The following is a 23659-nucleotide window of genomic DNA, read 5'->3' on the forward strand; positions in this document are numbered from 1 at the left end:
CTTGAAATTCAATTCTTTAACCATCCTATACCCAAAAGATAAACTATATCCATTCAACTATGATGAAACTATCAACACTTTCCTATTACAAACTTCGGAACAAATTCGTCCGTGAAGCATTACAATTTTATCTCGATCCCCTGGGCGCAAACGAAATTTCGTAACTTTAATAACCCACTAAAATATAGGTACCTGATATTGTAGGAAGGTTTTGGAGGTCACTGTAAATATATATCTTTCAGATTTCATAAGGCTAAAAGGCAATCTTAGCATAGACGTACAGCATATCCATTAGGATGAATGAGTTATTTCATTTCAATACAAAGAGGATGAAAAAATAATTCATTCTCCCCAATAAGTTTTAAATTCTGTCATGTATGTCTCGAGTGTCTGGAAAGCGGAGACCGGAGTGTCCTAACACTAAATTTTCTCTGCGTGCTATGCTACATCTGAAATAGAAGAGCAAAGCTGTTTTTTTTTATTATTAAGTATATTTTTACGTATAATTTCTATTATACATGTAAAACATGTGAACATATTTCCATAGGATAGGAAACTTTGATTAGAGCACGAACCGTTGTCTATTAGAATGCATGCGGGACATTTTGTAATTGAATTTTTCCAAGTCGCCTAACGTGAATATTAGTTTTTTGTGGATAAAATATTTCATGTCTGCTTCCACTGATTTTCATTTGTAAATTGAAATAATTATCTTTTGTTGTATCCATTTTTAAAGAGATTTAAGTGTAGAATTATTATTATTTTTTAAAAATATTAATTCAGTATTAAAAAAATATTTTTTTATACGAGATATATACGTATTGAAAACTCTGCAGTTGTAAGTTCGATTCTCGTTTAGGGAAATAGTTATTTAATTGTTATTTTCATTTTTCCCTCTCTAATAGGCTAAGCATGGTGTTGAATTTCGCCGCTCTAACAATATCTCGAAAATTGGAAGGACAGTGGGGGAGGAAGGATCTTAGCACTGGGTTCCGTATGCCTACCTTACTTTAAGGAAGAAAAGGAAGTTGCTTTTATTTTTTATTAAGTATGAATAAAGATATTTTGAGTTTATAGATTTTTCTTATATTCAGGATTAATATTCAAAATATTCACATATTTTCTTACACAGTAACTTCAAGTGCAATAAGTAGTTCTAACAATATCGATACACTTAAATAAAATACATAATGTTACGATAAATATAAATAATATTGTAACAAAAGCGAAAAAACATAATATCTTATATCAAAAGGGGTTTATTTTCAAAAACCTTATCTCACACAAAGTGAAGGAGTATCGCACATGAAAGGGATATTCATTCATTTTTCAAAGACTGACTCAATCTATAAGCGGATTCATTGCAGATTAAGAAACACCGAATAAGGCATTCGTTATTATAATGTAGGAGGACCTGTTTAAAATATATTTATGTTACACAGTGTTTCAGAATAATGCCTCAATTATTAATGTAGACTTCGGTTTAATTAATAATGTAGGTTGCTTTAAAAAATCGGTCTTTACCTGCTTACCAGAACGAAGAAAAGAAAATATTAAATAATTCAGTCCCCAGATTGGGAAACGAATCCTCAACCATTGTGTGTACAGTCGCACGTTTGCACTCTTGCGCCATGATGGCCACGAATTTCTATTTCAACATTTCTATTTCTATAAAAAATCGATAAAAAACAATATAGAAAATTGCCTATAATAAATAATTACTATGTGGTTTCCCTTTGTAAAAGGTTAGTGCTTCGAGTTCAGTTAATATTAATTAAGTAATGGAAAACCCGCCAATCACGCCCGGCCATTTAACTTTCATGAGGTCTCACACGTCAATCTGTCCTGACGCTAAATGCTGTCGTATTAAATATTTAACGACATATCCTTAAAAGCTTAAAAGAAACTTCTTCAAATGTAAAAACTCATTTGTTGATTAAAAATGGCCAACCCCAAGGTGACTTGGTTGACAAGAGATTGGCTGGAAGCTCAATAGATATAGGTATGGCCAGTACTCGTGAAATATTTATATTTATGTTAAAGATGTTTTATCGGTCTGAAAGATGATTGCATTGCCATTTATTAAGAAATATATCCTGGAAAGTAATTAAGAATAGATTAAATATGAAATTCAGTTTCCAAAGATAGATACTGTCTGCTTTCATATAAAAATCAAACAGGTAGGCAAAGGGAACCTTGTGTACCCCCCTCTATCTAGTGTGAAACTCTTCGGTCCCCACTTTCTATCGAATTCTGGAGGCATTGCGTGTTGAGTGGAGGCACTCAAGGCTCGCGCTTTTCCTTATTACCAAAGCGAAGAAATGAAAATATTAAATCGCACGAATGGAAATCGAACCCACAACCTATCGCATTTAAAGTCACACGCTCGTGCCCCTGTACCTAATTAAACATATTAATACAAAAAAGTCGCAAAAATAATTGCAAATAATTACTCAGTGTTACTTACCACCCAAACGGACTGTTTGTTCGCAAGTCAAGTCATACAAAACAAAATTAATTTAACATACATAGGTGAGTGTATTGCAGCCGCTCGTTAGTTTAATTAAAAGCGTTATAGACGACTTTATAATATTAATCATTAAAATTTACTTAATTAAGACAGTTGCGGTTATAGTTTGTTGAATGGTTAACTTGTTGTTTATAATATGAGACACTCTGTACAGCTATACAATAAGTATGTACGTAACAATAAGTATGTAGTAGGGTAGGCAAAAGAAACCTCGTGTTAAGACACTACTATTTCCCCCTAATTTTCGAGACATTGGATGTTGAGTGGCGGAACTTATGAACTGAGCTTCGTCTTGTTACTAGAGCGAGGAAATCAAAATATTAAATAATTAATTTTTCCGAGCATGAATCGAACCCATAACTGTCGCGTTTACAATTACAGGCTATGGTAATGCGCCACGATGGCCTCTATATTTGTAATTAATACATTAAGATATTAAAATAAAATAAAAAATACCTTATAACTTAACTAATAAATAAATAATATAAATAAACAACAATACCTTGCCCATTTTACCCTACGTCCCCTTCTAGTACTTGCACATACTAAACTAAACTAAACACACATAATCCACTCAATTCACTGGGCTGTTCTAAAATAAAATAAAAAAACACTTTATTACCATACTTTTGACGATAGGAACGCCGTTTTTTACAAAGGGGCCTCACACCTCCCGGCCGGGGCAAGTTTGTGTTCATACAAAACAGCTAAGCTTCCGAATTTTAATGAAGCCGACGCGAGTGATATAGTTAAAAGTTTTACATAATTAGCTAGGAACACTCAGGTGCAGATGAATATTTTATTTTCGTACATCTCCGGGAGTGGCTGTGTTGTTGTTTTTTTTTGGATTTTCTCTAAGAATTTTTGTTTATATAGATCTAAGTATTGTATGTACTTATAGTTTTTATACTATGTTACTATTTAAAAAAAATCAGCTTCACGCTGTTTTTCGCGCACAGCAAGGTGGTTAGGCAGAGAGAACCTAGTGTTAAGACACTCCGTTCTCCACTTTTTGCTGAATTCTGGAAGCATTGCGTGTTGAGTGGCAGAACTCAACGCCGTGCTTTGCCAAGACACCAGAGCGAAGAAATGAAAATATAAAAGTAAATAAATATTTCGTTTCCTCGATTGGGGATTGAACCCACAACCATTGCGATACATTCACACCCTTCCAGCCTCATGTTACTATTTCTTTTTGTTATATTGCAAATATTTAACAAAATTAAATATTTATATAATTGAGATTATTCAAATGTCATTAGAGAAACATTAAAATTATATTTACTTAAATATAAGAATCGTGTGAGTGTTATTATACAGGATGTGCCGTTGACGGGTACACGCATTTGGCGGAACCGGCATTGTGTGCTTAGTGCGTTTTTCACCCATAATTATGAACTTGGGAACTTATTGTATTTGTAATAGATGTGAATAACTGCTTTTTTTTCACTTTCCCGTTTTATGATGCATAGCGTAATGAATAGAGAGCCTAGTGTCAAGACACTCTGTTGTCCGCTTTCCGCCTGAATTGCGTAATGATTGGTGAAACTCAACGCCGCGTTTTGCCAAATCCCTCGCGCATTTAGCCAGAGCATCTCAATGTTCTCAATTTTTAATAACGGTAAAAGCGGAGTGAATTATTACTATATTTCAATTGTCTACTAAGTTGAAATGAAAAAAAAATCTAATAAAAAAATAATCATTATTCATTTCATCCCGTGAAAATTACAAATTCATTTCATTTCATTTCATTTCATTCGGATTCGACATAACGTGTCGGCTTTGTCAAAATTAAACAACGCCGGCACGACACCCGTTTTCGTGTCAACTTCTATACTTTTCTATATGGAAAAAGGTGACTTATTCCACGCTGAATAATTGAATGAATCACAATAATGGAAAGCAAATGTTTTAAGCAAATGGATTTTGGCAAAAATATACCAAAGTCATTAATACCAGCGATAATGAGTTTATTTTTTCCTTTTATACTTAAGGAGCGAAATGTAAACATTGAAGCTTGTAAAATAAACGTAAAAATAAAATTTGTTATGGCGTTTTTATATTGAAGTGTAAAAAGGGAATGTTATAATAACGTTGTCTCGGTGGTGGGTATGTTCATTTATATTCAAAAGTTGTGGGTTCAAATTCTTACCGTAAATATGCATTATCTATATATATAAAAGGACTTGTCCTCACTGACTGAGGTAAGACGCACGCACAGCCGTAACCGCTGTGCGTAGAAACGTTAAATTTGGACAAAAGTTTACTTTTGTAATTTGGACATCCACTAAGAAGGGATTTTGAAAAATTTTAACCTTAAAGGGGTGAAATAGGGTTTGAAAGTTTGTATGGAAAAAAAATTAAATCGGCACCGATTTTTATAAAATTTGAAATTTAGATTTTTAAAAGTATTTAATTGAATACGTGTTTCATCGTTTTCTAGAATTCTCCCCTTAAGGGTGCAAATAAGGGGTTGAAAGTTTGTATAGGTTTTTTTTAAATCGTCACCAATTTTATAAAATTTGAAATTCAAACTCTTAAACTTATATAATTAAACACATGTTTCATGGTTTTCTAGAATTCACCCCCTAAGGGTGCAAATAAGGGGTTGAAAATTTGTATGGGAAAATTCTTAAATCGCCACCGATTTTTATAAAATTTGATATTTAGACTCTTAAAAATATTTAATTGAACATATGTTTCATGGTTTTCTAGAACTCACCCCCTAAGGGTGCGAATAAGGGGTTGAAAGTTTGTATGGAAAAATCTTTAAATCGCCACCGATTTTTATGAAATTTGAAATTTAGACTCTTAAAAATATTTCATTGAACACATGTTTCATGGGTTATTAGAATTCACCCTGAAATACGCATGCGAAGCTGCGCGCGTCCGCTAGTTTATATATATTTATCATCGTGTGGCTGTAATCTTGATGTTAGTGGGTTCGATTACACTCGGGGAAGAGATTCAATTTCATTATCCTGTTCTGACAGGTAATGCCACGCAACACACATCGTCTGGGATTAAGGTGAGAACTAAAACATTGAGCTCTCTTCCTCTCTTCCATGGTTCTGAGAAGAAAATCTTGTTATTATAATATTTTTACATATAAATGCACTGTTGCTTTTGCAGTGACTTTGGCTTCACGTTGTATCTCACACACAGCAGGTTATTCAGAGGGATTTAGTGTTAAAACACTCCGTTCCCCACTTTCCACTGAATTTTTTGGGGCATTGTGTGTGGAGTGGCGAAACTCAACGCCGGGTTTTCCGTCTTGATAAAGCGAAAAAATAAAAATATTAATAAATAATAATTCATTCCCTCGAGTGATCGAATCCACAACAGACACAGCCTTGAGCTCCTGCGTAAGTCAAATTTGCTTAAAAAAATAATAAATAAATATTTTGGAAGATGAGGAAGATAAAAAAAATATAGCAGCGAAAGTATTTTTTAAAAGCTTCTAATTAAATTAGACAATAAAGCCTTTCAAATCTTTCGATAATTGAAGGAGTTCTTTGGAACAATAAAGTTCAAACGAGGTATTTACAATTGTTCTATTATGTATTACAAAGAGGTTTATTCATTTTTGGTTATAGAAAATGAACAATCACTTCTTAATTTTCGTAAACAATAGATATATATATTTTATAATTTTTTTCCAATTTTTTTAGTGTCACGCTGTATCGTACACAGCAGGGAAGGCAGCGGGAACCTAGTGCTAGGACACTCCGTTCCCCATTTGCCGTCGAATTTTGGAATGTTTGGGTGTTGAGAGGAACTCAACGCCGCGCTTATACCTCGACATCAGAGCGAACAAATGACAATTTCATGATAAATAAGTTGATAACTTCATAAAAATTGGAATTACTTTCTTTTTCTTTATGTTTTATGAATTTAAATAAATATTTTATTTCCTAGAGCGTAGATCGAACCCACTACCAGTCGCGTTTACAAACACACATTTGAACTCTTGAAACTGGCCTCTATATTTTAGTCTTAAATGTTAAAATATCTTCTTAAAATACCATAAAATAACAAGGCTATTTCTCTCACAACACCCAAGTTCAATACCAACAGAATAATCATCCACTAAATACAAACCCAAGTGTACCAACACAATAACAACACAAACAACGATAGTCGACGTCTGGTGGCGACACTTCTAAACGATCTTAATAAGCAATCAGAGAAACAATCTCCCACGATTGCCATCTCTATTAGCCCGAGATATAAATAAGGGGAAATAAAGACAACCCTGTATTAATATCTGTCGTATAAATTAATCTCAAACGTTATAGTGTATGAAATTGGTGTATGATTTGTATGGATATTTTTTATATGGGTGTTTGTGCTATTTATATGTGACTGTAAGCTCGATGGTTGCGGGTTCGAATTGTGCTGGGGGGAATTAATTATTACTATGTTCATTTCTTTGTTCTGATAACAAAACAAAACGTTGTTGGCGTTGTGGCGCTGAGTTTCGCCATTCAATGCAATATCATCATCTAAAATTGGGCGGAAAAGGAACAGAATGTTTTAACACTATGTTCCCGCTGTCTACGTTTCTTTATGCGTAAAACAGCTAAAGCAATTCTAAAGTATAAAAAAAATTAAAGAACTACTACGCATATACAACTACGTGACGAAAACAACTGCGTAAAAAAACTATTAAAAATTACAAAAAACAACAACGTAAAAAAAAACTTCACGGAAAAATTCGTCAGAAAATTAGGAAGAGAGTGTCTCTATACTACTTTTTTCTGTCTACATGCTATGGGTCCAGAAGCATAAAACTGCAAACAAATATAAAAAATATATTATTATCACGAATAAAATCCACACAATTCTTACGAAAACTGAAGGTATCCTTAATTTGTTGACCTTCTCATATTATTGAGAATAAACATCAAATATCTAAAGGGGCCTATAACGTGCAAAATTAAGCAGTTACCCGATGTAATTCTTATTCTCGTTAACTTTAACGTAGTTTTATGGGTGTGATGTAAGAATTTATGGGGAATCGTAATGGAGGTGATTGATGAGTTTAAATGAGTGGTTGTAAATGTAAAAATATCTAATGAATGCTTGTTTTTTATGATAGTCACTTAGTTTCACGATTTTTCGATTATAGCAAGGTGGGCAAAAGGAACCTTGTTTTAAGATATTTCGTTTCACATTTTCAGCAATGAAACCCACTATCTTCGTGTTTACAGTTCGACGTTATTACATATAAGTTTGAAAACAGGAAAAAAAATTACATACAGTTTTTCATTATGGCGACAGAAAGTGGATTCGATTCCCATTCGAAGAAATGAAATATTAAATATTTTCATTTCCTCGCTCTGGTAATGAGGCAAGTAGCAGCGCGGCTTTGATTATCGCCACTCAACAGCAATGTCTCTGGTAATTAGAGAAAAGTGGAGATCGAAAGTGTTTTAAAGGAAACAGAATGTTTTAACCCTATGTTCCCAGGTTCCCTCTAACTACACTGCCATTAGCGGAATTCAAAGTGAAGCTGAAAAAGTTTGTTATTCCATTTTTAACTCCTTAAAATGTACCTAGTAGAGTGGTGAAATAATCATAACATACTCATGACTACCTTTTCAATAGATTTTTTGTGCTATTTTTCAAGTTTTAGAATAGATAGATCTGTAGAGAAACAATAGTTTCAATTGTTTTTCCTTGTTAATTAGTTCTATACAAGCAAAAGGGTACAAAAACGAGCATTATTTGTTAGATATTTTCGATCCATTGTGCCAAAAGGCCTACGCGAGATAGTAAATATATTGAAATTCTCTATAAAAATGCCGAACGAAGCGGAATTTTAACGCGGCCTAGTAAATAAAAATCCTTTCAAATTTTGGTAATACGAGGCTAGTACAATTTTTTATGTCATATTTAGAGAAATGTACGTAAAAATAAACGTAAGTAAACGTATACAGTTTATTATGCGTATAACCTTTAAACATATTTATTTAATTTTAAGATGTATTCCTATTCGGAAAATGTTTTAAGTATAACATAGTACAAAAATCACGGGGTTAAGTTCCGCCATATAACACGCAACATCTGGAAATTGTGCAAAAAATGTGTAAAAATGTGGAAATTATGCAAAATTTCAACACTGAATCTATGCTTCGTTTGCCTAATGTAAAAATTAAACTACTTTATAAAATTTTCTGTAGCTTAGTTGATTGATTAGAAAAAGCGTAGCGTTAACTAACTTGACAGCTTCCCTTTATTAGATAAGTAAACATTAATTACTATGAAACATTACAGAAATTAAAATTAAATTAAATCAAACCATTTAGAAAAAAAAACTAATAGAAAAAAATCAATGAAAATGCTTCAAAATTTTATTTGTCGATTCGCGATTCACTACATACAAAAACGAGGCAAGCAAATTTTCATTCCGCACAAACCTATTTCCTCCTAGTGATTGTATTCATCACCTTCATTCTGGTGAAACATATTGGCTTCGTTTCCTGAATATCTTTAAAAATATATATCACATTTTGACATGAATTTGTATTTTTAAGAGAAACTGAATTTTAATATTTGATAGCGAATTATATTATAGTTTTATGGTTTATTTACATGCGTACAATCTGAAATATATAAATAATATATTTTATGAAGTCCTAGTGGTGTAGTGGTACAGGGTTCTTGTTACCGCGATGGGATATGGTCGATTATAACTCGGGGAAATGATAATTTTGAGATTATTTTCATTTTCTTGTTTTTCTAAGAGTTGTTTTTCTATTATGCCACTTGACACGCAGCCTTTCGCGTCAAAAAAGATTTTGAACACTTAAGTTATTAGGTTGAAAAGCATGAAACTAATAAAAAAAAAAAGCTGACCTTATTATACCTTAAAATTCATGTGCCTACTTAGTGGAACAAAGTTTGGACGGATTTAAAGAGGTGTGGATTCAAATTATGCTCCGTTAATTTTTTGAATGTTTTTTTAAAGTTTTTTTTTGTTAAGTATGGAATAATAATTTAAAAATAAACTGAACTAAATAAAATATATACTTCAAGAAAACAGAAAAAAAATCACCATCTTATTCCTTTTTTACCAAACAAATTACAGAACTAGGTCCAAAACACCCCACAAATTCGATTAGAACCAGAAAATCGCTTGTCGTATACGCAATAAACACTTTAATTACCACCAATAAAACATGTGGCATAAAAATAATGAAAACTTCTAACAAACGTTCTGAGCTTTAACCGTCAGTTAACGATTTCACGAGGTTTCGCTCTGACTTTATTACATCGTATAAAGAGAGAAATGAAGATGATAACGATAGTTTGTGGCTTATAAAACAGTGTTTAATAATGTCCACGCGAAGTACCCATTCAATAGTTTATAGCCGTATATTGTACGGGTTAGACTTTACCGACTCGCCTAGGAAGGGAATAAAATGTCTTTGGAAATTTAAACGTTATTAGCTCGTGCTGTAGTCGCTTAGTTGAAAAGTAACTTACTCGTGTTAGAATATATATATAAATAAATTAAAATTTAAAATGAATGTAACATTTTTTTTCTATTGAAAATTAGGAAACGTGACGTGACGCTGGGTTTGGACTCTTGGGAGTGCGACTGTAAACGCCACGGTTATGAATTTGATTCCCATTCGGGAAAATGAAATATTTTAATATTCTCATTTCTTAGCTCCGATAACGAGGCAAAGCATGGCGTTGAGTTTAACACTTAACACGCAATTCCTCCATTATATGACGTAAAGTGGGGGACGGAAGTGTCTTAATGGGAACGGAGTCTTAACATTAGGTTCCCACGAATATCAACCCAAAATTACTATACCAATTAGTTTATACCAATTGTAGAAAAAAATATTTGCTGTAGTCATTTTTAAATAATTTTTCGGTTACATCTATTCACTATAAAGCTCGTTCAATATTGAAAAAAAAAAAACCAATTAACTCGTACAAATCCACATACTTACAATTAAAACACAAATCGTTAAAACTTCCGTTCTAAAATAAGTCCTAATTTCCGTGTAAACACACACTTTTACACTTTTCCAAAAATGAGGGGCCATTTGTCTTCAACATTTTGCCCTCACGAAATCAACGAGAACTTTCCAAGTAACACTTCGAACACTGGACTTTCGTGGAATTAAATTAAAATGTTACAATTTATGGGGTGGGGTGGGCGTCATAAATTTCTTCACCTAATTGGCTTCGCCGAGTTGCTGCCACCGTAAACTCTTTTACAGCTCAATTGCGCAGTTTATTAAATAGTATTGTTTTGGGCCGCGACTATGTCTAGATGAATCGGAAAGATCGATCTGGTTGTGTGGATTTTTAATTGTTTCTATATAAAATAAGATATACTTGTTCGTTCTTTATATATTGTTGTAATGTAATAGCCGTTATGACTATGAGGCATACTTTGACTATAAACGTGATGGTCGTGGACTCGATTTCCATTTGAGAAAATAACATATTTTTTACTGAAGTCTAAAACGACGAAGCACAACTTTGAGATTCACCACTAAATAATCAATAATCAGTATCTAAAATGGGGGAAAGTGGAGTGTCTTAACTCTATGGTGCGTACTTGATACAACGCGAATCTAAAGAACTAATTTGTAAAGACCCCGTAATTATAAGCTAAATTTTAATATAACAAATAAATCCCCTTCAATCTTTATTACCCCATGATCTTGAAGTCACAATAAAATAATCCAAACACCACTTAAACCACACAAAAGCAACAAATACAAATATATTATATGAAACTCATAAAGAACTTGTGATTCGCTTAAAAATATATCTCGCTAATACAAACACAAGGAGCGCTAGAAACACAAAAGAAACAGATTCAAGTGCTGCGACAGAATTAAAATTTTTCAACGTCTCATTGAGACAAAATACAATTTGTACTGGAAAATAACACCACCTCAGTTCCAAGAGTAATCCAATTATGTGAAGTAACAAACAAAGAAAGCACGTCTAAGAAATTGTGCAATCTGAAGAATTACTGGACCATATTATTGAAATAAGTGCCTCAGATTTACTGAAAATTTCATTAAATTTTCAATTTTTTTCCAATGTTATGCTGTAAAAGTACATTTTTGGCATAGTTCTTTTCTGTTCTTGTCATAAGGTAATAATAATTGATGCCTAATAATTAACGGTAAAAAAAAATTAAATAACTAATAGGGGTACTAACATAAATAGAAGTTAAATATTGTTAACTATGACAGATTTCTCTGTCTTACTGACTATAAAGAACTCTTGTGGTTATGAATTTGATGCCCAGTCGAGGTAATTAGTGAGACAAAGAACGGCGTCAAGCTCCGCCCATACACAAAATATCTTAAATTATAGTGAAAAGTGAAGAACGAAGTAACCCAACTCTATTTTCTCTTTATCTACAACGCAGGGTGGAATAAAACATGAGGCTGAAAAATACAATAACCGTTTAAAGTTATGTTTTTGTTGTAGTAATATAATTTATTAGGTACACTACTCTCAAAATATATTTACTTACTTAACAAAAGTAATTATTTAAATTAATTATACAAAAGATTGTCTTAATTGTTTGACTTTATTCATTAAATTTGTCATACGTATGTGCTACTTTCCAGAAGTTTTCTTCATGACTCCCACATAGTATACTAGCTATAGACTGCAGCTTTGCCTGCATAGTGGAATGAAAATCAGAAATTGTTGAAAATCAAAAATGGCGCTTTTACCGCATCTACAGTGGGTTACATAAATAGTTTACTTTCCTGAGAAAAGCGCGATCAACCAAATAAGCTTTTAAACTTTATAATATAACTAGCGGCCCGCTCGCGGTTTCTCCTTGACTACGTCCTAGTGACGTCTATGCAAAATTTGACACTCCTAGCATTTGTAGTAACGAAGTTTCATACAAACTTTTGACCCCAAAAACAGTCCTTTAGAAGTCGAATATTACAAATTCCCGTCTTAGCGAGCACCTACGTCCTATAAGTAACTCCTATGCAAAATTTGAGATTCCTAGCACTTGTAGTTTCTGAGATTTCGTGATGAGTGAGTGACCTTTCGATTTTATATATATAGATTATACATCGATTATATAGATTTAGCTTATTTATATAGATTAAGCATCCATATATATATATATTTTGGTAATAAATATAATAATTTTAAATTATTATTTTATTATACTTTTTCACCAGATGACCAGATAGAACGGAGGGCCAAGCACTATAATCTTTTTATACATCTATCGCCTAATATCTAATACTTATGTATAAAAAAACGGCGGAAAATGAAATGTAGTGTTTACTATAATATCATCCCTCTCTCTTTTCCCTGCTGTGTGCGGGATACAGCGTGAAGCTGATTATAAATATTTATAAAAAAAAACATAGTATGAAAAAGAAAATACATATATTACGGCTACACACCGCATTTGCCTCGTTATCCATCATCCTGAAATCTAATTTGAGGGTCATTATGACTCGTCGACATTCATTATATTCATCGCTTATTTTATTATAAATAGAATTGGTTTAGCATAATAATATATTACCTTATAATATAGTAATATATACATATATATATATATATATATATATATATATATATATATATGTATATATGTACTGAGACCACTACTGGCACAGTTTGCACCGTGGATTCGATTCCCACTTGCCTATGAATCCGTTGCATTTTCTCGATTTGAAAACAAGATTAAACGCGGCGTTATGTACTGCGACTCAACGCGAAATATCTCGAAATTGGGCAGAAGCGGAGTGCCTTAATATTAGGATTCTTCTGCCTACCCTGCTAGATACATATATGGGCGATACAGAGGGTAGTTGAAAAAAAGTATTTTTTACATAAAAGATAGCCTTGTCATAAACAAATATACAGTAAAACTAGTAAAATAAACTCCATTTGATACACTTTTAGTATTTTATATTATTAAGTTACCCAGGGAAACATTTGTCACGTGCATGACGTTATAGAAAAAGTTTTCCTTTTGTTTTATTTATAACTATGACTCTAACATTACTTATTTAAACTTTAATAAAATATTACGCTATATTTTTTTTTATTACTTGTATTGTGGCCCAGGTAAAAAATGCGTGATCCAGTACTATGATAGTAGGTTCAAATTCAACCTTACAAAATAATATACAAAACTATTTTTGGCGTTTGCATCACTAAGAAAGTCTTATCACTACATTTTATTTGCCCACCCTACAAATGTACTGGCAAAGTATACAGATATAAAATGAAAGTAACTTTTAGAGTAATAGCTTGAAGTCCGTGGTGGCAGTTTATAACTAATCTTCTCGTCTGATAACAAGACATAGCACAGCATTGATATCCTCATCTCATCACGCAACGTCTTGAAAATTAACCGAAAAGTAAAGAACGGAGTGTTTTAACACTAGGATTCCTCAATATACCCTGTAATATGCGGAATATAGCGTAAATCTAAAAAAACATTAATTTTCACGCATGAATGAATACAAACTTTTATAACAAAATTTTCAGTTTAAATTTTTCCTATTTTTTAACTAGAATTGTTATAGAAATTTGAATTTTATCACACTAACATTACGCTCCATTAAAATTCACTCGTGACTATGTATTAGCGATTTGTTTTACGTTTTATATGAAAGTCCAGAGTCGTTCGTTCATGTTATGCTTCGTTCGATTAAATGTGAAGTTGCGAAAAATATTTACTTTTATATTTATATTTTGAAAAATAAAAATGTATTTTTTTTTAACATAAGTAGGTATATGTAATTGAGCTTTTTTATGCAAAGGCCAGGGTCAGATATGATAAAAGTTCACCGCCGCCCACGACCCCATGTAATACCAGAGGAGCTATAAGTACGTTGCCGGTCTTTAAGATGGAGATATATGCCCATTTTAAAGGTATCAGTGTTGTATCGACCTGGAAGCAGTGCTGCAAGTAGACCATTCCACAGTTGTGTGGCGCGTAGAAGGAAGTTCCTATGAAACCGCATGGTAGTGGAAAGCCACGTATCCAGGTGGTGTGGGTGGTATTTAAGTTTGTGGCGATAGTGTGTAAACGCGATATTTATAGGCTTAAACCCCTCCCTGAGTAATGATTGTATTTAAATTATTTTAATTTGCCCGCTCTGGTAGACAGAGCGCGGCGTTGAGTTTCGTAACAAAAAGGAAAGTGAGGAACAGAGTGTCTTAACTCTAGGTTCCTTCTGCCTACCTTTTGCTTTTTTTTCATTATTATTTTATTTTACTTTTCGTCGTCACTTAGTCATTAGCTTCAACGTGTTTAGTTTCTGGACTTAAATTGCTAACATTCATTTAGACATGTTTTTGAACTTAAGTTGTTACTTAAGTGGACTCAAGTCTTTACAAACGAGGCAAGGACAGGTCGAGTTGAAGATTCAAAGGCGTTGATCTTATGCAAAGGCGTTGGTCGTAAGAGACATCTCATCTAATGAAGATATTTTTGACATATTTAATTTTTAAATCAGAATTTGAGAGGTTCTCAGGTTTGCTCTAGACTACCTATTACTTTTATGAGTTGGATATAGCGAGAATTTAATCTTCTTGAACTAACAACTATAGCATTTACTCAAATATATGTCAACTACAAAAACCTAAAAGGCTTCTTTGACTTAAATTAATACACTTATAGTATAATCTGTAATAGGAAGAATGGGATTCTCAAATCGAGACAATGAATTATTTACATTTTCTTCCATTGGAGAACGAAGAATTGGCTATCACATTATTCATACCAAATCATTATTTATACTAAGACAAACTACGATAGAAACAAATTTATATGAGTAAGGAGAGCATTAATTCCTTGCGGGTGTACTGTCTAATAATAAATGCATATTATGCTCTTAAGGGCTTAGAGCTTACTGAACGTCTCTCCTGCAACTTAGATTAACTCACGTATGGAATTATGCTAAGCATATATTTCGTTAGACTATATAATTCAAAATAATAATAATTATTAAGACAATTATGGCACAGTGGCAGAATCGTGCGATGGTTGTAGATTCGATTCCCTCATGGTGGAATTAATTAAAAAATGTTAAAATGCAAAATGTTGTTTTATGGCCGTATCCATAACTTTTATTTTACTTTCACCAAAACAATCCCAAAAATCACAAAACAGGGTAGGCAATGATAACGTAGAGTAACGGAACTTAACGCCGCACTTTATTTTTAAGTGTTAAGTTCCGTAATATCTACAAAAACTTTTCTAATTTGACATCATCTAAATATTTTTATTTTTGAACATATATAAATATTTTTTAAAATATTTAAAAAACCTTCTCCAAATTAAAACTAGTTTACCAGTCCGCTATATGAACGACTGCCATTCAGGCGTTTAGAGCGAGCGAATGAAAAAAATGGCTGAAATAGCAAAATGCCACCATCATTCCTACTCGGTCGCCGCACACGCTATGTATTTGGTATAAGTTTTATATGAAATTGATTGTTATATTATCTATATATATATAAAATCGAAAGGTCACTCACTCATCACGAAATCTCAGAAACTACAAGAGCTAGGAATCTCAAATTTTGCATAGGAGTTACTTATAGGACGTAGGTGCTCGCTAAGACGGGAATTTGCAATATTCGATTTCTAAGGGGTTGTTTTTGGGGTCGAAAGTTTGTATGAAACTTCGTTACTACAAATGCTAGGAGTCTCAAATTTTGCATAGACATCACTAGGACGTAGTCATGGAGACAGAAATTAATAATAACATAGTTCACGCGGGTGAAACCGCGAGTGGGTCGCTAGTATCTACATATTTCTTCGCTCTTATCGAGGTATGAAGCACAGCGTTGAGTTCCACCACTCAACAAGGATTTAGCAAAAAGTGATTAACGGAGATTCTTAACACTAGGCTACCTGCCTGCCCTGCTACTTGCGGGATATAGCGTGATGCTGAAAATAAAAAAAAATATTATCTATCTTTTTGAGTTCGATAATATGCTTACCAGCAAAGCTTATAATTACAGAAAGGTTTATTCATGAGATAAATTATTTTCATGTATCTTTGCGCCGAGAAACATCTAGAATGAGAAAAAATCATGGATTTGAGTTGGAATCGACCTCACAACCTCGTGCGTTGCATTCACACGCGTGTGCCTGGGTTGGCGCCATGACTGGACAGTCACACAGACAGACTGGACCACCAAAAAATTAATTTACTAAATCCTTGAATGAATATTACAAATTTAATATTTCTATTACAGGATTACTAAATGAATATTATATAATTTTAACGTATAACATCCCTTAAACATAGATCGTGCCAACCCCTCATAATCGCATTAAATCAGTCGCTTTGAGATTTTAATACCTAACGAAATTGATTACGTTTTGGTTCATTTAAAATCTTTTTTTTTGTGTAAAATTTTTTGATGGGCTTTTAAAATGTAAATACAAAAAGGTTTTTTAAATAGCATTTACGTTTATCTTGTCTGTTTGTGAATGAGATGAATCAATTTACAGGTCTCGATAATTTTAAATGGAAATAAGTAAAAGTTTTTTGAGTTATTTTCGTAGATTATCAATTTGGCGAAGACATCTTGGTGCTGTAGGTTACATCAGCACCTAGAAAAGAACTATTTTTACTGCCCGGCTCTGGCTATTGGCACTCAACATGCTATGTATCATATCCTGCCGGAAAGTGGTTACCTAGTTTTACCGTTGAGTACACGTTATCTCTTTATTGGATTTGAGAACAAAGTCATAAATCAGTCTTTCTGCTTTTCCTACAAAATATAATATACTCGTATATAAGATTTCCTACAAAATAAAAATAAACATCAAGTTTTCCTTATATACTAAATATCATTACTTTTATAGCCAAAATATATTACAGTACAGACTTTATTTAAAATTTCCAAACAACTAACAGTTAATTATGAGAAAGCACGAGTACTTCCTATAGAATTCATTGAAAACCGAACTTGATCCTACGTTTGTCTGAGGCGAAGATTATTAATATTCGAATCAGGATGAGTCTGGCTGGGACTTGGTAAATGTCAGCAATCAGACGAGGTACGGCCAGCAAAACAGCTATTTAATTAAATCAAATGCTGGAAAAGCTCGAGTATGTTTTCGTATGCGCTAAAATGTATGAGCTAATTGAATTAGAGCTTTTGTTTTGTTTCGTAATGGATGTCATAGCGGTGTAAGTTTAATTATGCAAGTGTATAAATATTACATAATTCAATACTATATCTAAGTACTAGATAACTGATTTATATATATATTTTTATATGCAAAGTAAATACAACTAGGGCTTAGCTACATTTTTTTTTATTTTCACGATTTATCCCGTATGTATTTTAGAATGAGGGAATATAACCTAGTGCTAAGACACTTCGTATCCCATTGATACACTTCCATTTCCTACTCTTCGCCAAATTCTGGAGACACTGTAGTTTAACTTCCCGCGGCAGCTTCCTTCCTCGCTTTCATGATCTTCGCATTCCCAGTTTTTTTCTAATCTTAACGCTTAAAATCAACCCTGTTCTCGATGGTCTTTCTTCTTTAATATTTGAATCTGTGGTCACACACGTCTATTAGCCCATTTACCGTATATCGATCGTATTTGCTTTGTCTTATGAAATATGAATGCCTATCAGTTTTGTACCGTTTGACATAAGTTATAAGCCCTAGAATGGTTTAAGTTTTATATAGGTTATAATTTCATTATAAATATTTTCTTATTATTTTATAATTAAATTGACTCATAATACAAGCGACTATTAAAGTCAGTTAGGGTGCCTTTGTAAATATTTATTAGTAATGTAAAACCTTTTAATTGTGAATCACTACATTACAATATTATTTTATATCAACTTGCTAAAATGCTATGTAAGGTCGCAAAGATCCCTAAGGTCGGTTTCTGTCTACATAAATCACCAGGTACCTTAAATTCGATCATAATAAAAATCCTCCTGCTATTATTGACCTAATTTTAAGCAACATCTAACCATTGTCATTTCGAGTTTTCTCATTAAATACAAGTCCATCCATACCTTAAAGTTTCCTAAGACAGCACATCGGCTGTCATAAGGTTATCAAACTTAAGTCTCCATCAACAAGTACAAATAGAACATGATTGCACAAGTTTTGCAAACAGCATAATATAGTAGATGGCAGCAAAATGAGAAAAGTTGCAAATCGGATGAATGATTACTTTAAATTACTCCATACTTGTCATAACACATGGAACTATCGTTCTCTTTGTGGGCTTTGTGATGAGTGTGGTTTGAAATATCAGGGCTGTCTTTGATACAGATTAAGTATTTTTTTTAGCTTCTGCACATAACTGGGCAGGCAGAGTCCGTCCGTTCCATTAAGACACTCTACCTCTGCTACCTACTTTCCACCGCATTCTGGATTGCGTGTTCAGTGGCAGAACTTAACGTCGCAGAAATAAATTTTAATTAACTTAATTTTTAATGATTACAGCGTTATATTATTATAGTATTTTTATTAAAGTACACTTTTACTTGGAATTTTACTATGAATTTTATTATATTTTATTTTAAATCTATTTAAATTTAATATTATTTAGATATACCTATTCTAGATTCTAGATTTTATTCATCACTATCTGCACCTCCCATTCACAGTAATTGTAACTCGACTGCACCAAAAATAATTGGTCCAGTCGATATTAAATACAAGCTTCCTTTAAATTTAACAAGTGTTCTTAAGTTTTCAGTGTAAACACACAAACACACAAACACTTCATCAAAATATTATTTGCCATCTCTAAATCTCCTCCTCCCCCAAATGACACTTAGCAAACTTTAATATTCCATAATCTCTTATAGGTATTAAGTTAACTGACAACAATTAAAAACCCGGCTATTATCTTGATGGCTGACCGGTGAACTTTTCTCATCTCGATCCTATTGTGACCGTCTATTTTAGTTGAAACTTCAAGGGGACGAAGGTTACCGCAAAAGGTTATTTTAAACGAGCGTTTTTACTATATTTATATGTTGTTTAAGTTGTATCTAGATGATTTAAATTTTTCTTTATATTTTATAGCTTTTACATGTGGCTACCCTCAAGTATTCTTGGGTCTGGTACATCATTCAACGTGCAATGCTTCCAGATTTCAGCGGAAAGTGGGGAACAGCAGTTGCATAGTGAAAATGGAGTGTCTTAACACAAGGTTCCCAGGTTCCCTCTGCCTACCACTACATGCAGAATATACAGTGAAGCTAAATAAATAAAATTTCATATAAATTATACTAGTAACTAACCATATATAATTGTCGTGTTTATTCTAAACGTCAAGTTGCAATGATATACGACGTGTAAGTGATAGCTCTAATTTATTGTTTCATAATTAAATGTTGCATTATGCATAATTGTGATATATTTATTACAGTGTGAGGTGGGCTTCTAGTCATTTTAAATTATAATTTAAATATGTTATTATATTTTATGTTCATGTTATAATTATTGAGATACCAGTAGCGCAGTGGTACCGCGATCCCATTTCCATTCCATAGGTAGTTCCTATAAATGGAAATTGAACCTACCTACTCTCGCACAAAGCGGGGTCAACAAATAGAGGTATTAGGTTCCCAGGTTGCTACCGTACATACAGGGAGAAACTAAAAAATTATAAGTTTATTCTAGACTAGCGGACGCGCGCAGCTTCGCTTGCGTAGTATTTAGGGGTGAATTCTAAAAAACCACGAAACATGTGTTCAATGAAATATTTTTAAGAGTCTAAATTTCAAATTTTATAAAAATCGGTGGCGATTTAAAGATTTTTCCATACAAACTTTCAACCCTTTATTTGCACCCTTAGGGGGTGAATTCTAGAAAACCATGAAACACATGTTCAATTAAATATTTTTAAGAGTCTAAATTTAAAATTTTACAACAATCCGTGGCGTTTTAAAGATTTTTCCATACAAACTTTCAACCCCTTATTTGCACTCTTAGGGGGAGAATTCTAGAAAACAATGAAACACGTGTTCAATTAAATACTTTTAAAAATCTAAATTTCAAATTTTATAAAAATCGGTGCTGATTTAATTTTTTTTCCATACAAACTTTCAACCCCTATCTCACCCCTTTAGGGTTAAAATTTTTCAAAATCCCTTCTTAGTGGATGTCCAGATTACGAAAGTAAACATTTGTACAAATTTCACGTTTCTACGCACAGCGGTTACGGCTGTGCGTGCGTCTTACCTCAGTCAGTGAGGACAAGTCCTTTTATATATATAGATTATGTGAAAAATACTTAAAAATAGAAGGTAAACCATACGTAAATCGTAATTTTACTTCCCCTCAACTACAACTAATGTGGAAAAACAATAGATTAGTTCTCATAACTGTCACGTTGGAAGATTAAACGATTTAGTTAAGGTAGCCGCGTGTTAGCGCGAGGTGAATACAAATAGACGGCGCGGTCAGTCACGGATGGCCCCAGCTAATAAATATTACATATTTAGGGGCTATGATATGGAATAGCTTTGTTAGTTATATCTGAGACATGGATAGTATAGTAATCGTTGGTATGTTTGTATGTATTTCCTGCTACATATGTCTTTTGTGGATATTTTCTTTGTATCGTACATTTTCGCAGATCTTGCAGCTTGTTAAAAGGGTAAATAATATTTTTGGTTCAGTAGGATAGGAAGAGGGAACTGGGATACTGAAAGTTTTGTCAATAAGCAATATCTTGAAATTTAAGTGGAAATTGAGAATCACAGTATCTCAATTCCATTTTTTTTTTAGTTTTTGTACCTTGACATGGTTTCCTATACATCGCAGGATAGGCAGAGGGAACCTAGGAAGGTCTTAAAACACTTCAATCCCATTAATAAACTTCCATTCTCAACTTTCCGCCGAACTCCGGAGGATTGCCTGTTGAGTGGCGGAAACAACGCCGAACATTGCCTTGACACCAGAGCGGACACATGTAGAATACCCGAGGAAATTAAATATTTAAAAGAAAATATTAAATATTTTAAAGGGGGGGCGCTGCAGTGCTTCTTGTAACATACGCTCTGTAGAAATATTCATAAAAAATAGTAATCAGTGCATAAATAATCAATAAAACTAGTTCAGTGGTTAAATAATCATCTGATTCAGGACATATATTGTGGACAGTGACCGTGAGCAAGTTTAATAAACAATAAATCACAAAATAAAGTGTGTCTGACATTGTTCTCATTCGTCATCAAAATTAATGCTTTAGTGAAAAATTTTACAAGTATATTTGTGTTTTACTAGAGTGATGCAAAAATTATAAGGCTAAGATAGCCCTCAGTGCGCATTCAGTAGTCTATTTTTCAAAAATAAAATAAATAACTACGTTCGAAACGTGACTTGCAAAATTTGACCCAAAGGAAGCGCCATCTATTGCGAGTTCGCGAGCACTTTCCTGATTATCGACCGTACAAAAACCAATCAAATATTATACCGCGAAATCCTAGAGAGGGCACTAATTATACCAAAAGATTGTAAACACTTTTGTAGAAACGTTTATAATATTCAATCATGGACGAAATTATGAGTGTGCTTCGCAAAATACAAAATGACCTAAACGAGCAAAAAACAGCGATTCTGGATAATGGGAACATAGTTACACAACAAGTAACTCAGAATATTAACACCATATTGGAAGAAAAATTCAAAACTTGGGAAGAAAAATTCAAAAACATTAGCGAAAACATAGAAAATCAAGAAAAACGTCTCTTTTTCCTCGAAAAACAAGTCAGACAGAGAAATATTGTATTATTCGGTTTTGAAGAAACTGAAACCTCATATTCAAATTTAGAATCAAATATAGTCAATTTTATTGCACAATATTTCTCTATACACATGGACCGAAGAGACATACAGGAAATAAAAAGAATAGGTAAGAAAGGAGAAAAGCCACGACCTACTATCATTACGTTCTCGACACTTGGTATAAAAATAGATATATCTCAAAATAAAGGAGCACTAAAAGGCACTCATTATTATATTAAAGAGGATTACCCGAAAAATATATTGGAAAAAAGAAAGTTACTACAACAGGAAGTAAGGATGGAGAGAGAAAAAGGAAACAAAGCAATAATTAAATATGATAAAATTGTAATACTAAACAATAATATACATACACCAGTATACGAAAACAAAAAAAGAACTCTTTCCAATTCCCCTGAGCACATCAAGAATAATGGAGCTGAGCAAAAATTGCAAGCATGTAAGAAGAATAAAACGCAGAGACCGATACAAAGATCATCAAGCTTATCCGAGAGTGTTTTAAAGCCCAGCATGCTTAACTTTTTAACTAACAAGAAGCCAAATGACGCAGCCAATAATCAACAAAATAAATCCACGTACAAATAGAAACTACCACCCCCCTCCTTCAGAAAAAACACTTACAATATTCAAACAACAAATATTAATAAATCTAATCTCCCAAGCCGGTTGGTCACCGTGGGAGAATATGACCACAACCCTCCAAAGAAAAATATAAACATACGGAACATACCAATGAACTACAAACTGAATAAACTACATTACATTATGTGAAGATTAACAAACTTTGGAGGAGGCCTTCACCTGTTGAGGGGCTCTTGCGAAATATATTGAATTAAATAAACAAATAAAAAGAAAAATAAATAATAATATTAAAATAATAAAATATACATTACGTTACTAACCCTAAAATAAAATAAATTTAAAAAAAATATATACATATATATTAAAAATAAATACATATATATTAAAAAAAAAAAAAAATGTAACTAACCTAAGAAAAGTTGTAATTTAAGAATAGTTGTAATTTACTTTAGCAAGAAATAAAAGGCTTTTTATTTTATTTATTTATTTTATTAAATATTTTATTTCTTCGGGTGGAAATCGAACTCACAACCTGTTACTTATGTTAGTAAAGTCTTAAAAATACACAAATGTATAAAACACACATTACAGCAAACTCATCTAGATGCGAATATTAAAAGTTTCACGCGACATCCCTTTGATAAAGGATCATAGCATAACATGTAACAAAAGCGCTGAAGTTATTCCATCTTGGTTGAGAAATGAATCCCAAATGAGAAAAGTTTTTTCCTGTCCACAATTTGATCACT

The 23659-nt window shown here is 32.7% G+C and overlaps 1 protein-coding gene across 1 annotated transcript; it reads left to right on the plus strand.

The window, feature by feature from the left end:
- The first annotated feature begins 21555 nt into the window (after positions 1 to 21555).
- LOC146538397 (uncharacterized) lies at positions 21556 to 23398 on the plus strand. Its single transcript, XM_085187169.1, has one exon. It carries the CDS (start codon positions 22077 to 22079, stop codon positions 22911 to 22913), a length of 837 nt encoding a protein of 278 aa, XP_085043295.1. The 5' UTR covers positions 21556 to 22076; the 3' UTR covers positions 22914 to 23398.
- Positions 23399 to 23659: the final 261 nt, after the last annotated feature.

The sequence above is a fragment of the Heliconius melpomene genome, chromosome 6 (assembly GCF_056956725.1).
Source record: "Heliconius melpomene rosina isolate 202511_hmr_F chromosome 6, ASM5695672v1, whole genome shotgun sequence".
Taxonomy (NCBI): Eukaryota; Metazoa; Arthropoda; class Insecta; order Lepidoptera; family Nymphalidae; genus Heliconius; species Heliconius melpomene.